This window comes from Pseudophryne corroboree, chromosome 2 (assembly GCF_028390025.1).
Source record: "Pseudophryne corroboree isolate aPseCor3 chromosome 2, aPseCor3.hap2, whole genome shotgun sequence".
Taxonomy (NCBI): Eukaryota; Metazoa; Chordata; class Amphibia; order Anura; family Myobatrachidae; genus Pseudophryne; species Pseudophryne corroboree.
This window is the reverse complement of record NC_086445.1, coordinates 6,028,906-6,042,983: the sequence shown is the minus strand read 5'-3', so window position 1 is coordinate 6,042,983 and position 14,078 is coordinate 6,028,906. Positions and strand designations below refer to the sequence as shown.

Sequence of the window (14,078 nt, the reverse complement as noted above, 5' to 3'; positions counted from 1 at the left end):
TCCTGTATACATTACTGTCATTCACCAGCCTATACCATGCAGTGGGGGTGTCACGCTCCTGTATACATTACTGTCATTCTCCAGCCTATACTATGCAATGGGGGTGTCACGCTCCTGTATACATTACTGTCATTCACCAGCCTATACCATGCAGTGGGGGCATCACTCTCCTGTATACATTACTGTCATTCACCAGCCTATACCATGCAGTGGGGGCATCACGCTCCTGCATACATTACTGTCATTCACCAGCCTATACCATGCAGTGGGGGCATCACGCTCCTGCATACATTACTGTCATTCACCAGCCTATACCATGCAGTGGGGGCATCACGCTCCTGTATACATTACTGTCATTCACCAGCCTATACCATGCAGTGGGGGCGTCACACTCCTGCATACATTACTGTCATTCACCAGCCTATACCATGCAGTGGGGGCGTCACGCTCCTGTATACATTACTGTCATTCACCAGCCTATACCATGCAGTGGGGGCATCACGCTCCTGCATACATTACTGTCATTCACCAGCCTATACCATGCAGTGGGGGCGTCACCCACCTGTATACATTACTGTCATTCACCAGCCTATACCATGCAGTGAGGACGTCACGCTCCTGCATACATTACTGTCATTCACCAGCCTATACCATGCAGTGGGGGCATCACGCTCCTGCATACATTACTGTCATTCACCAGCCTATACCATGCAGTGGGGACCTCACGCTCCTGCATACATTACTGTCATTCACCAGCCTATACCATGCAGTGGGGGCATCACGCTCCTGCATACATTACTGTCATTCACCAGCCTATACCATGCAGTGGGGGCGTCATGCTCCTGTATACATTACTGTCATTCACCAGCCTATACCATGCAGTGGGGGTGTCACGCTCCTGCATACATTACTGTCATTCTCCAGTCTATACCATGCAGTGGGGGCATCACGCTCCTGCATACATTACTGTCATTCACCAGCCTATACCATGCAGTGGGGGCATCACGCTCCTGCATACATTACTGTCATTCACCAGCCTATACCATGCAGTGGGGGCATCACGCTCCTATATACATTACTGTCATTCTCCAGCCTATACCATGCAGTGGGGGCGTCATCCTCCTGCATACATTACTGTCATTCACCAGCCTATACCATGCAGTGGGGGCGTCACGCTCCAGCATGCATTACTGTCATTCACCAGCCTATACCATGCAGTGGGGCATCACACTCCTGTATACATTACTGTCATTCACCAGCCTATACCATGCAGTGGGGGCGTCACGCTCCTGCATACATTACTGTCATTCACCAGCCTATACCATGCAGTGGGGGCGTCACGCTCCTGCATACATTACTGTCATTCACCAGCCTATACCATGCAGTGGGGGCATCACACTCCTGTATACATTACTGTCATTCACCAGCCTATACCATGCAGTAGGCGCATCACGCTCCTGTATACATTACTGTCATTCACCAGCCTATACCATGCAGTGGGGGCATCACTCTCCTGCATACATTACTGTCATTCACCAGCCTATACCATGCAGTGGGGGCGTCACGCTCCTGCATACATTACTGTCATTCACCAGCCTATACCATGCAGTGGGGGCATCACTCTCCTTCATACATTACTGTCATTCACCAGCCTATACCATGCAGTGGGGGCATCACACTCCTGTATACATTACTGTCATTCACCAGCCTATACCATGCAGTGGGGGCGTCACGCTCCTGCATACATTACTGTCATTCACCAGCCTATACCATGCAGTGGGGACGTCACGCTCCAGCATACATTACTGTCATTCACCAGCCTATACCATGCAGTGGGGGCGTCACACTCCTGTATACATTACTGTCATTCACCAGCCTATACCATGCAGTGGGGGCATCACGCTCCTGCATACATTACTGTCATTCACCAGCCTATACCATGCAGTGGGGGCATCACGCTCCTGCATACATTACTGTCATTCTCCACCCTATACTATGCAATGGGGGCATCACGCTCCTGCATACATTACTGTCATTCACCAGCCTATACCATGCAGTGGGGGCGTCACACTCCTGTATACATTACTGTCATTCACCAGCCTATACCATGCAGTGGGGGCATCACGCTCCTGCATACATTACTGTCATTCACCAGCCTATACCATGCAGTGGGGGCATCACGCTCCTGCATACATTACTGTCATTCTCCACCCTATACTATGCAATGGGGGCATCACGCTCCTGCATACATTACTGTCATTCACCAGCCTATACCATGCAGTGGGGGCATCACGCTCCTGCATACATTACTGTCATTCTCCACCCTATACTATGCAATGGGGGCATCATGCTCCTGCATACATCACTGATCAGAGCTGTGTCCTACGATGCAGCATTGGATCATATATGACACCATCGGACCTATGGTGTCTCACAAGTCGGCTGCTATAGACAGAGCCGGCCATAGGCATAGGCAAACTAGGCAATTGTCTAGGGCATTTGATATGCCTAGGGGCATCAGCAGCTTCTGCTGATTAAAATGATATGCAGCATGCCTATATTCTGTGTGTAGCATTTCATATGCAGATACAGCCACAGTCTCACACAGTATATAGGCATGCTGCATATCATTTTAATCAGCAGAAGCTGCAAGATTTATGAGGACACATCTGTATCCAAGCAGAGGCAGAGGTCACAGTGTTAGTGGCAGTGTGAGTGCTCTGTGCATGTGAGAGGGTTGGTTGTGCAGTAGTGTTCGGAATATGTGTAAGAAGCATTATGTGTGTCATGTAAAAATGCATTAATAATGTGGAACATATGTGTAACAGGGTACTACTGTATGTGTGTCATTATGTGTATAGGGGCATTGATAATGTGCAGCATATGTGTAAGGGACACAGGGGCAGATGTATTAACCTGGAGAAGGCATAACGAAGTGATAAACCAGTGATAAGATAAGCTGAAGGCTGCATAAGCCTGAGGCCATATAAGCGATCAACTTTTTGTGATTGGTTGTTAAATGACTAAGCAGTTGCTAGGCAGATCAGTTTTCCCGGTTGGTTTTTTCCTATTGGATTAGAGGGTTGTGCATCAGGATGAAGAGGAGGGTCTTAGGTTAGTATATAGGGGGTGGCCATTTTGCTAGACTCCCTCTTGCCTTTCAGTTTATGCCCAGGAAGGATAAGTACTGTTGCTTAATTTGACTGCCTGTAACTTGGTTTTTGAATTTCATTTGCCTTCTCTAGGGCATTATATCGTACTGTACCCCCTCTCTGTGCGGTCATTCCTGCTTTGCCGACGTCTCCCTCCCCTGACATGCCTCGTCCTAGACGATCAGCTCCCCCCCCCAGGCGCCTCGTGGAAGCGGGGAGCGCCTTCCGCTCCCGCTCCCCGAGCATTGCGCCTCAGAGAGGCTTTTCCCCAGTTGCTGACAGGCGGCGGGGACGGGCAGTTACAGCCCGCTCCCCTGCCGCACGGAGACGGGCGGCCAGCGGCCGCTCGTCACGTGGTGCCGATGCGCGCGGCTCGGCCGGGCCGCGCGTCCTGGCGCTCGCAGCGGGACGGGCCTCTCCCCTCCCTCCTGCCTCGGGCGTCTGCAGTACTCCCCCTCCGGCGGCCGGCGGCCGCTCTGCACTTGGCGCGGGTGCGCGCGGTCCGGCTGGGCCGCGCTCCCCGGCGCCTCCCGCGGGCGAACCATCTTCCCTCCCTCCTTCCATAAGTGCCTCCGGCCCTCCTCCTCCATCCCCGCGGTCGGCTCTCAGCGGCGTCCTGGGGGCACAAGCTGTGCCGGACGGCCGCGGCAGAGCTGCGGGGGGCGAGGGGGGGGTCAATATGCAGCTGGGGGATATGAGCCCAGGGCAGCGGTTAGCGGCTCCCGCTGTCTCCGGGACAATACAGGGCCCCATACTACCCCCCTCCAACGAGGGGTTTAGCACACCGCACCTCAATTTAAATAATATTGGGCCGTTTGGGCCTAGTGTCGCTGGGGCAGGGGACGTGGCAGCGGCTGCCGCCACACCCGCCCCGGCGACAGTCACATGGCAGGGTTTCCCCCCGGCCTCGGTGGCCTGCTCGGGCTCCTCCTGGGTGTCAGACGCCCCGCCGCCATTAACGGCGCCCCCGCTCGTCGGTTTTCAAACCCCTCTCCACGCCCTGCCCGGTCCTTTTCAGTTTGGGTCCACACAGACATCCGTCTCGGCGGCTTATATGACGCCCGGCGGGGCGCTTTCGGTAGCAGCGCAGCAAGGCTTCGCGGGGAGCCAGTCCTTCCCCGGGGGTTTTGCGTGGCCTCCGGCTCCAGCATTCCCCTTAGCCGCCAGCATGCCTTCCATGGGCTTCATGACGGTGTCCGGCACACAGTTTTCCCCGCACGGGGCCAGCGCGGGCGCCGGCATGCAGTCCACGTGGTCGGTCGGTGGCCCCCGAGTCGCGGTGCCCTTGCCGGCCTTTGCGGGCCTGCAGTCAGGGCAGGCACCGGGCGGTGGGTATCAGGTGGCACAGAGTTGGCCCCCTCTCGCGGCGCCCCCCCAGTTCCTTCCGGCGTCATACGGATGGGCGGGGGCGGGCGGCTGCCCGCCGCATACGGCTTGGCGGCCGTCTTACCCCGCGAGTTTCGGTGCAGTGAGCGGGTCAGCCTTTACGCAGTCGATCGGGTACACCTCGGCGGGGGCCCCCTCCCTGCAGCTGCCGGGCGGCCATCCGCCACGGAACGGGGGGACGGGCTCTCCGCCTCCGCATTTGCGGACAAGTGTTAATGATGTTCTGGTTCCCCCGGTGCCGGTTGTCCCCTCTTTTTCTCCCTTGCAGGTTCCGTCTAATTCAGGGACTACGCCCGTCACGAGGCGAAGGTCACGGACAAGCGCGACTGCGAACGTGGAGGTACGGCCATCAGCGGAGGCAGGTGCAGCGGACGACGCGGTTCCGGGTCCTTCAAACTCCGGTGAGCTAAATATTCCTTTACACGTTTCAACTTGTAGTTCCTCGTCTTCTAGCAGCGTATCATCCGGCTCTCCGCGGCGCCCGCGTAAATTAGCTAGGCTCATCGCGCGGCGAATGGCCAAGGAGGCGCATAAGGTGGCCGCTCCTGCGCAGGTGGTCCCCTCCGACCCTCCCCGTTACGGCGAGATGGTACATTGCGCCAACACGGCAGTGACAAGAGGGGTTCGTAAGCGCATGCGGGAAAAAATACGTAAGGGGAAGTATGTAGACATATTCACCCTTACGGAGGAAATGCGGCAGGGTTTTGACGCGGCCAAGAAACCGGGAGGTATTGGGGAAAATGCGTTTCGCAATTTTCACCAGTGGCTGCGTGGGTTTTTGGTGTTCATGGCTTGCTACACGGAATCGCGTCCCGCGGAGTATGCCAACTTGGTGAAATATTTGTTTTTAGTACACGATATGTACTTAAAATCCAAGGGTTCCGCGTGGCGGGATTACGACGAGAAGTTTCGTCGCAATCAGGATGGCAACCCCATCCTGCCCGCGGGTTTTAAGGATGTTGAGGTGTGGTTGGAGGTCACGCAGCAGGTCAAACCCACCCCGGACGTCACGGCCAAGAAGCCCGGGGCGGCCGGGGCGGTGGCTTCTCGATTGACGGGAAAAGGCAAGTGCTTTGCCTACAACGACGGCAAATGCGTCAAGGGAACGAGTTGTCGTTTTCGCCACTCATGTAGGTTGTGCGGAGCCAGTCACCCGGCCAAGGAATGCACCGCGGCGACAGGCGGTAAGCCTGCCGTTTCCACCGAGGCCGGTGGAATTGGCAAGTAAGGCCTTCTCCCCGATTATAGTTCCCGAGTTGCAGCGCTGGCTTACCTTGTACCCCGATGAGTCTGCGACATCGTTCCTCTTGGAGGGCTTTCAGCACGGTTTTCGTTTGCCAATCCCGGATTCGGTGTATGTGGTAGCACGCCAGAATTTGAGATCGGCTCGGGAATTCCCGCAGGAAGTCCGGCGGAAGGTTGACGGGGAGATTGGGCTGGGGCGCATGGCTGGGCCCTACGCCCTTTCCCCGTTGCCCTCCTTGTGCATTTCCCCAGTAGGGGTAGTGCCCAAGAAGGCCATAGGTAAGTTTCGTTTGATACAGCACTTGTCGCACCCGCCGGGGTTGTCGGTCAACGACGCTATCCCGGAAGCCCAGTGCAGAGTTCGATATCAGTCGTTTGACGACGCGCTGCGCTTGGTGAGGGAGTGTGGTCCGGGGAGTCTGTTGGCAAAATTGGACGTGGAGTCGGCCTTTCGGCTACTCCCGCTACACCCAGATTCCCTGCGGTTTCTGGGTTTCAAAATAGGGGGCGAATTCTACGTCGATCGGTGTCTCCCCATGGGTTGCTCTGTCTCCTGCGCCTACTTTGAGTGCTTTAGCACATTTTTGCACTGCTGCGTCCAGACCGCCTCCGGGCAGCTGGGGGTGGCTCACTACCTGGATGACTTTCTTTTTGTAGGGCCCGGAGACAGTTCGGTCTGTGGGGACATTCTCTCGGTGGCCAGGTCGTTATTCTGCGCTTTAGGGGTACCGGTTGCGCAGGATAAGTGCGAGGGTCCTTGCACTTGTCTTAGCTATTTAGGTATAGAAATTGACACGGTAGGGGGGTGCTGTCGCTTGCCCGAGGATAAGGTGCGGAAACTATTGGGTTTGATTACAGACTGTTTAGCAAAACGCAGGGTTCGACTTAAGCAGGTGCAGTCCTTGCTTGGTTCTCTCAATTTTGCGTGTCGGATTATCCCCATGGGCAGGATTTTCTGTCGCAAACTTGAGCGGGCCACGGCGGGGACGGTTCGGCAGAATCACTCCGTGTACCTTTCCCGCGAGATCAAGGATGATTTGCGGATTTGGGTCTCGTTCCTGGTGTCCTTCAACAGGGAGGTTTTGTGGCCCGCTCCTTGTTGTTCCAGTAAGCAGCTGCAATTGTTCACGGATGCTTCCGGCAGTCTAGGGTTTGGCGCGTTCTTCGCTGGCGCATGGTGCGCTGCGGCCTGGCCGGCATCTTGGGTAGCGCGTGGGTTTACCAAGAACCTTCTGTTGCTGGAATTGTTCCCGATCATAGTGGCGCTTGAGTTATGGGCCGGACGGTTTGCAAATAGGGAGATTTTGTTTCTTTGCGACAACTTGGGGGTAGTGCATGCGATTAATAATCAGCGTTCCTCATCTCCGCAGGCGCTGCGACTGCTAAGGCATTTAGTGTTGGTTTGTTTGCAGCGCAATATTAATTTTAGGGCTCGCCACGTTCCTGGAGTTGACAATGGAATTGCGGATGCATTGTCCCGGTTCCAGTTTGACAAATTCAGGACGTTGGTTCCGGGTGCGGAGGCAGAGGGGTTACAGTGCCCACCTTCTGTCTGGCAGATGGTCGAAGCGGTTTAACGGCGTTAGCCAGGTGTGCACTGGCTCCCTCCACGCTACGAGCGTATGATGCTGCATGGCGGGATTGGTCAGCCTTTCAGAGTAGGTACGGGGTAGCAGGTGAGTCCTCGGCCGACGCCCTGTTGACCTTTGTTTGGGAGCATTACCAGAACGGCAGGTCAAAAGCGGCCATGGCTACTGCCCTTGCGGGCATCGCCTTTCACTCGCGGCTCAACGGGACGGCGGACCCCACGGGGTCGTTTGTCCTTTCCAGAGCGCTGAAAGGCTGGGCTAGGTTGCACCCGGCGCCTGCGGATTCGCGTAGGCCTATAACGTTGCAGCTGCTAGCAGAATTGCTGCGCGTGCTACCTCAGATTGCGTCCTCGGAGTTTGAGGTGGCATTGTTTAGTAGCGCGTATGCCCTGGCCTTTTTTGGGGCTTTTCGGGTGAGCGAGTTAGTGGCGAGCAGCAAGGCGTCCCGGGAATCGGGTCTGCTCTACGAGAATGTGCGCCTGCAGGAGGGCCTGTTGCTCTGTAGGATTGTGCGGTCCAAGACAGATCAAACAGGTCGGGGTCGCTGGTTGTCCTTGGAGGCTCAGGGAGGTTCGGGCGTTTGCCCGCTGCGGCTGACGCAAGAGTATGTGCGGTTAAGACCTCCGGGGGGTAACCAGTTGTTGGTGCACGCGCAGTCGGACCCTCTGACAAAGTTTCAGTTCTCATCGGTGTTCAAGAAATGTTTGACGGCGTTGGGCTTGCAGGAGGCGGACTTCGGTACTCATTCCTTTCGGATTGGGGCGGCTACCCATGCGGCGGCCGCTGGTTCATCACCGGCGGCTATTCGGGAGTTGGGTCGCTGGAAGTCGGCCTCCTATAAGTCCTATGTCCGTATAGATAAGTTATAAGTGCGCCTGTTGCGCTAACCCAAAAACGTGTTTACTCGTCGGTTTTTGAACGCTTACCGTTCAGGAATCGAGGGTGTGAAGCGAATTTTTAAAATTTTTCCTCCGAGGGGGCCTAATTTCAATTGGCTGTTCTATCAAGGTCCACGGGAGGTTTTTTGAGTTTTCTCCTTCACTTGGGTTTAATTGGTTACGTTGTGTTTAAGTTACAGATTATGTGCATAATCTGACATTAGGATATTTTCTTTTACAGCTGTCATCAATTTTGGAGACCACATATGGATGGTTGGTCATTCCTATGTTTTTTGGGTGGAGAAACATCCCATGGCATCTAGGGCGACTGAGATTTTTGGGTCCAGGCAATTTAGATGGTTAGGTGTTAGGGGCATGTTATGGGGTGATTTGTTGCGCGTCCTTTTTTCTCGGGAGCGCCGCTGGGGTCACCCCAGTTGTATTATCATTCATCTGGGTGGTAATGATCTGGGCCGAGTTAAAGGCATAGACTTGATTTTGTCTATAAAGGCGGATGTGGTGGCGATACGTTGTCACTGGCCTGGGGTATGCATTGTCTGGTCGGAAATGGTGCCCCGTTTCCATTGGCGTGGTGCGGTGCGTTTCTCGGCGCTGGAGAAAGCACGCAAAAAGGTGAACTCGACGGTGTCTCTGTTTGTCAAGGCCATAGGCGGAGTGGCAATTAAGCATCCTCTGCTGGTGCTGCGGAACAGGCAGTTCTATAGAGACGATGGGGTTCACCTTTCTCCGGAAGGAGTGCAGTTTTTTCTGGAGGATATTTTCGGTCTTTTCCGTATGAGCTAGTTAGTTACTGGTTGGTTAATGTTCTGTTTGCGGATGGCGGTGGCGGTTTGGTAAACCTTGGTGGCGGGAAATCGCTGCCAACCAGCTGTCACACAGGCATAAGTGGTCATTGTGGGGCTCCCTCTTTAAATGGACGGCAGGTGTGTCCTTTTCTTGCGGTTGGACATTTAGACGTTCCCCTGCGGGAACCGAACGTTTGCCAGAGAAAGAGGGGTAAGGCCAGCACAATGCGGGAAGGAGGCGGGGTATGTGTACTCCCCTCCTTGGTTTGGTGGTTTTTCATCTAGGTGACGGGTGCTGGTGTTTGGCAGCGGTTTTCTGTTTGCCATCCTCCAAACTAAAGTTAATTATATATTCAATTCAATTCTAATTCGGCCTCAATTATTAGTTTAAAGAGTTGGTCAGCGATTAATAAACATCGTCTGACCTTTAACTCCAGCTACGGTGTCCGTGTCTTTATTTCAGTGTGTGGTGTGGTTTTATTTAGTGATAAGCTAGCTTAAGTAAAAGGTTTATGTAATCACAATAAAGTTATGAGCGGCTTAGATAAGCTGAAGGCTGCATAAGCCTGAGGCCATATAAGCGATCAACTTTTTGTGATTGGTTGTTAAATGACTAAGCAGTTGCTAGGCAGATCAGTTTTCCCGGTTGGTTTTTTCCTATTGGATTAGAGGGTTGTGCATCAGGATGAAGAGGAGGGTCTTAGGTTAGTATATAGGGGGTGGCCATTTTGCTAGACTCCCTCTTGCCTTTCAGTTTATGCCCGCCCGCCCTCCCAGAATGCGTCTACGTTTTTTGTTCTTGCTGTGGGCTATTGAAAGCCAGATTGGCGGGAAATCGCTGCCAACCAGCTGTCACACAGGCATAAGTGGTCATTGTGGGGCTCCCTCTTTAAATGGACGGCAGGTGTGTCTTTTTCTTGCGGTTGGACATTTAGACGTTCCCCTGCGGGAACCGAACGTTTGCCAGAGAAAGAGGGGTAAGGCCAGCACAATGCGGGTTATGCGGGAAGGAGGCGGGGTATGTGTACTCCCCTCCTTGGTTTGGTGGTTTTTCATCTAGGTGACGGGTGCTGGTGTTTGGCAGCGGTTTTCTGTTTGCCATCCTCCAAACTAAAGTTAATTATATATTCAATTCAATTCTAATTCGGCCTCAATTATTAGTTTAAAGAGTTGGTCAGCGATTAATAAACATCGTCTGACCTTTAACTCCAGCTACGGTGTCCGTGTCTTTATTTCAGTGTGTGGTGTGGTTTTATTTAGTGATAAGCTAGTGTAAGTAAAAGGTTTATGTAATCACAATAAAGTTATGAGCGGCTTAGTGCAAGGTGATAAAGGCACCAGCCAATCAGATCCTAACTGTTAATTTACATATTGGATCTGATTGGCTGGTGCCTTTATCACCTTGCACTTATCACTGGTTTATCACTTCCTTATGCCGTCTCCAAGTTAATACATCTGCTCCCCCACTATGTGTAAAAAGGGCATTAATAAAGGTTGTCATAATGTGTAAGGCGCATTATGTTTATAAGGACATTAATAACGTGTTTCATATGTGTAAGGGGCATTACTGTGTGGCATTATGTGTATAAGGTGTTCTACTATGTGGCGTTGCGCCAGTGCCGTTTCTAGCGGCGGGCGAGCCGTGCAACCGCACGGGGCGCCCGCCACGGCACTTTGTGTGTCCTTATCTCCTCTCCTCCCTCTTCCCGAGCGCTCCTGCTCGGGGGGGGGGGGGGGCGGAGTTTCGCAAATGACGCGTTTGCGTCGTGACGTCACTACGCAAACGCGTCATTCCGCGAAGCACCGCCCCCCGAGCAGGAGCGCTCGGGAAGAGGGAGGAGAGGAGATAAGCCTGGAAGGAGGAGGCGGCCGGCGCGAGGGACGTGAGGCGGCCAGACCCGAAGAGCGGGAAGATGTAAGTAGTATCTCTATCTCTCTCTCTCTCCCCCTCCCCTCCCCACTTGACACCTGCCTGCCGCACTGTGTAAAATGGGGATACCTGCCTGCAGCACATTGTAAAATGGGGACACCTGCCTGCCGCACTGTGTAAAATTGGGACACCTGCCTGCCGCACTGTGTAAAATGGGGACACCTGCCTGCCGCACTGTGTAAAATGGGGATACCTGCCTGCAGCACATTGTAAAATGGGGACACCTGCCTGCCGCACTGTGTAAAATGGGGACACCTGCCTGCCGCACTGTGTAAAATGGGGACACCTGCCTGCCGCACTGTGTAAAATGGGGATACCTGCCTGCAGCACATTGTAAAATGGGGACACCTGCCTGCCGCACTGTGTAAAATGGGGACACCTGCCTGCCGCACTGTGTAAAATGGGGACACCTGCCTGCCGCACTGTGTAAAATGGGGATACCTGCCTGCAGCACATTGTAAAATGGGGACACCTGCCTGCCGCACTGTGTAAAATGGGGACACCTGCCTGCCGCACTGTGTCAAATGGGGACACCTGCCTGCCGCACTGTGTAAAATGGGGACACCTGCCTGCCGCACTGTGTAAAATGGGGACACCTGCCTGCCGCACTGTGTAAAATGGGGATACCTGCCTGCCGCACTGTGTAAAATGGGGACACCTGCCTGCCGCACTGTGTAAAATGGGGATACCTGCCTGCCATACTGTGTAAAATGGGGACACCTGCCTGCCGCACTGTGTAAAATGGGGACACCTGCCTGCCGCACTGTGTAAAATGGGGATACCTGCCTGCCATACTGTGTAAAATGGGGACACCTGCCTGCCGTGCTGTGTAAAATGGGGACACCTGCCTGCCATGCTGTGTAAAATGGGGATACCTGCCTGCCGTGCTGTGTAAAATGGGGACACCTGCCTGCCATGCTGTGTAAAGTGGGGATACCTGCCTGCCGCACTTTGTAAAATGGGGACACCTGCCTGCGTACTGTGTAAAATGGGGACACCTACCTGCCATGCTGTGTAAAGTGGGGATACCTGCCTGCCGCACTTTGTAAAATGGGGACTTTTTTATTTTTTTCCCCTGTGGTGGGCGTGATATCAGACGAAGCAAAGCCCACTTTAACGAGACCACGCCCATTTTATTCAGGCCACACCCCCATGCCAGGAGCGCGCGCCTAAGGCGCGCGCATGCTTTTTCTTTTTATAGGTATGTGGGGGGGGGGGGGGGGGGGGGGCACGCAATTTTTTTTATAGCAATGGGGGGGGGGCGCCTTTTTGAAATCTCGCACTGGGAGCCAAATTGGCTAGAAACGGCCCTGCGTTGCGTATAGAAAGGGCACTACTGTGTTGTCTAATGTGAATAAAGAGCAATAGGGTGTGGTGTAATGTGAATAAGGAGCAATTCAGTGTGATGTAATGTGAATAAGGAGCTCTACTGTGAGGAGTAACGTTTATAAGGTAAAGTGATACTACTGTGGGATGTAATATGAATTATGGACACTATCGCAAGATAAAATCTGAATAAAGTTGCAGTACTGTGTGGCGTAATTGGGCTGTGCGCCAAATGTGCGAACTGTTCCTATTTAAAATATAGGGGGTACAAGGACTGCTATGGGTGAGGGGTGATGGTGCTGGGAAAGAGGTGCAAGGTCAGAGGCGGTACTAGCGGTGGTGCTAGGGGGCACCAGCCAAAATCTCACCTAGGGCATCATATTGGTTAGGGCCGGCTCTGGCTATAGATCTAACAAAGAGGTCAGGAAATCTCTGTAGTATGATGGACATCCTGGCCTCATCACTTCCCTGGAATGTTGGCGATATGTAAATCACCGACAGTCGGCTGCCGATCTGCGTCCAACGTCACAGACCCATACTGCACATGTGTAGCCGCCGAATGCGCAGAATATCAAACAACCACATGTAAATTACACCCGGAGTGTGGCCACCAGGGATTTCATTGCACACCTGAGCGCCAGTCCAACTGTGAGGACCAGTAATGATGAGACGCCTCTCTCTATAAGAAGCTCTAAGATCACTATATGGAGACCTCTATGTATGGTAGTCCTCTAATAAACCCGCCCCACCCTCTGACCTCTCAGCACAGCTTGCAGCATGGCCACGTCCATTCCTTGGCCTCCATCTTTCTCTTCCCGGAGGATGGTCAGCAGAGATCCCATGCAGACAATATCCTGTATCTGTGGGATGAGAGGACATACAGTAAGTGTGTAACACCCAGGTAAGTACAGTCACAGGATACCTTCCCCTCTTACTGGGCTTGGATGAACCCGCTGTCCTGGTTCCGTGAGGTAAATGTAAGAGCCCAATAGCAGAGAATGAACAACAAGCAGCAGGAATTCCATGTACTGGATTATGGTGGTCATTCCGAGTTGTTCGCTCGGTAAATTTCATCGCATCGCAGCGATTTTCCGCTTAGTGCGCATGCGCAATGTTCGCACTGCGACTGCGCCAAGTAAATTTGCTATGAAGTTCGGTATTTTACTCACGGCTTTTTCTTCGTTCTGGTGATCGGAATGTGATTGACAGGAAGTGGGTGTTTCTGGGCGGAAACTGGCCGTTTTATGGGCGTGTGGGAAAAAACGCTACCGTTTCTGGGAAAAACGCGGGAGTGGCTGGAGAAACGGAGGAGTGGCTGGGCGAACGCTGGGTGTGTTTGTGACGTCAAACCAGGAACGACACTGACTGAACTAATCGCAGATGCCGAGTAAGTCTGGAGCTACTCAGAAACTGCACAGAGATGTCTTTTCGCAATATTGCGAATCTTTCGTTCGCAATTTTACTATGCTAAGATTCACTCCCAGTAGGCGGCGGCTTAGCGTGTGCAATGCTGCTAAAAACAGCTTGCGAGCGAACAACTCGGAATGACCCCCCTATATTCCTCACTGGATGTTCTGTGCAGAATAAGTGACATAGGTGTTTCTATAATGGGTGTCGTGTGACGGGCCCCTGGGTCCGGGGGGTGGGGCCACACAGCACCCACAGAGTACACTTACTCCACCGGAGTCCCACGGCAATGGACCTACAGTGCGGGCAGAAATCACTTGGAAAATGGCTGCCGCTGCCATTTCCGAGGGATTTGTGCA

At 53.5% G+C, this 14,078-nt stretch overlaps 1 protein-coding gene across 1 annotated transcript in view; it reads right to left on the bottom strand.

The window, feature by feature from the left end:
- The window catches only part of LOC134988777 (transient receptor potential cation channel subfamily M member 2-like), a 448,705-nt gene that overhangs the window by 367,837 nt on the left and 66,790 nt on the right, over positions 1-14,078 (bottom strand). The window contains exon 4 of the mRNA XM_063950574.1: positions 13,070-13,172. Within this exon, the coding sequence (XP_063806644.1) occupies positions 13,070-13,172 (103 nt within the window). The remainder of the gene's footprint in view (positions 1-13,069; positions 13,173-14,078) is intronic.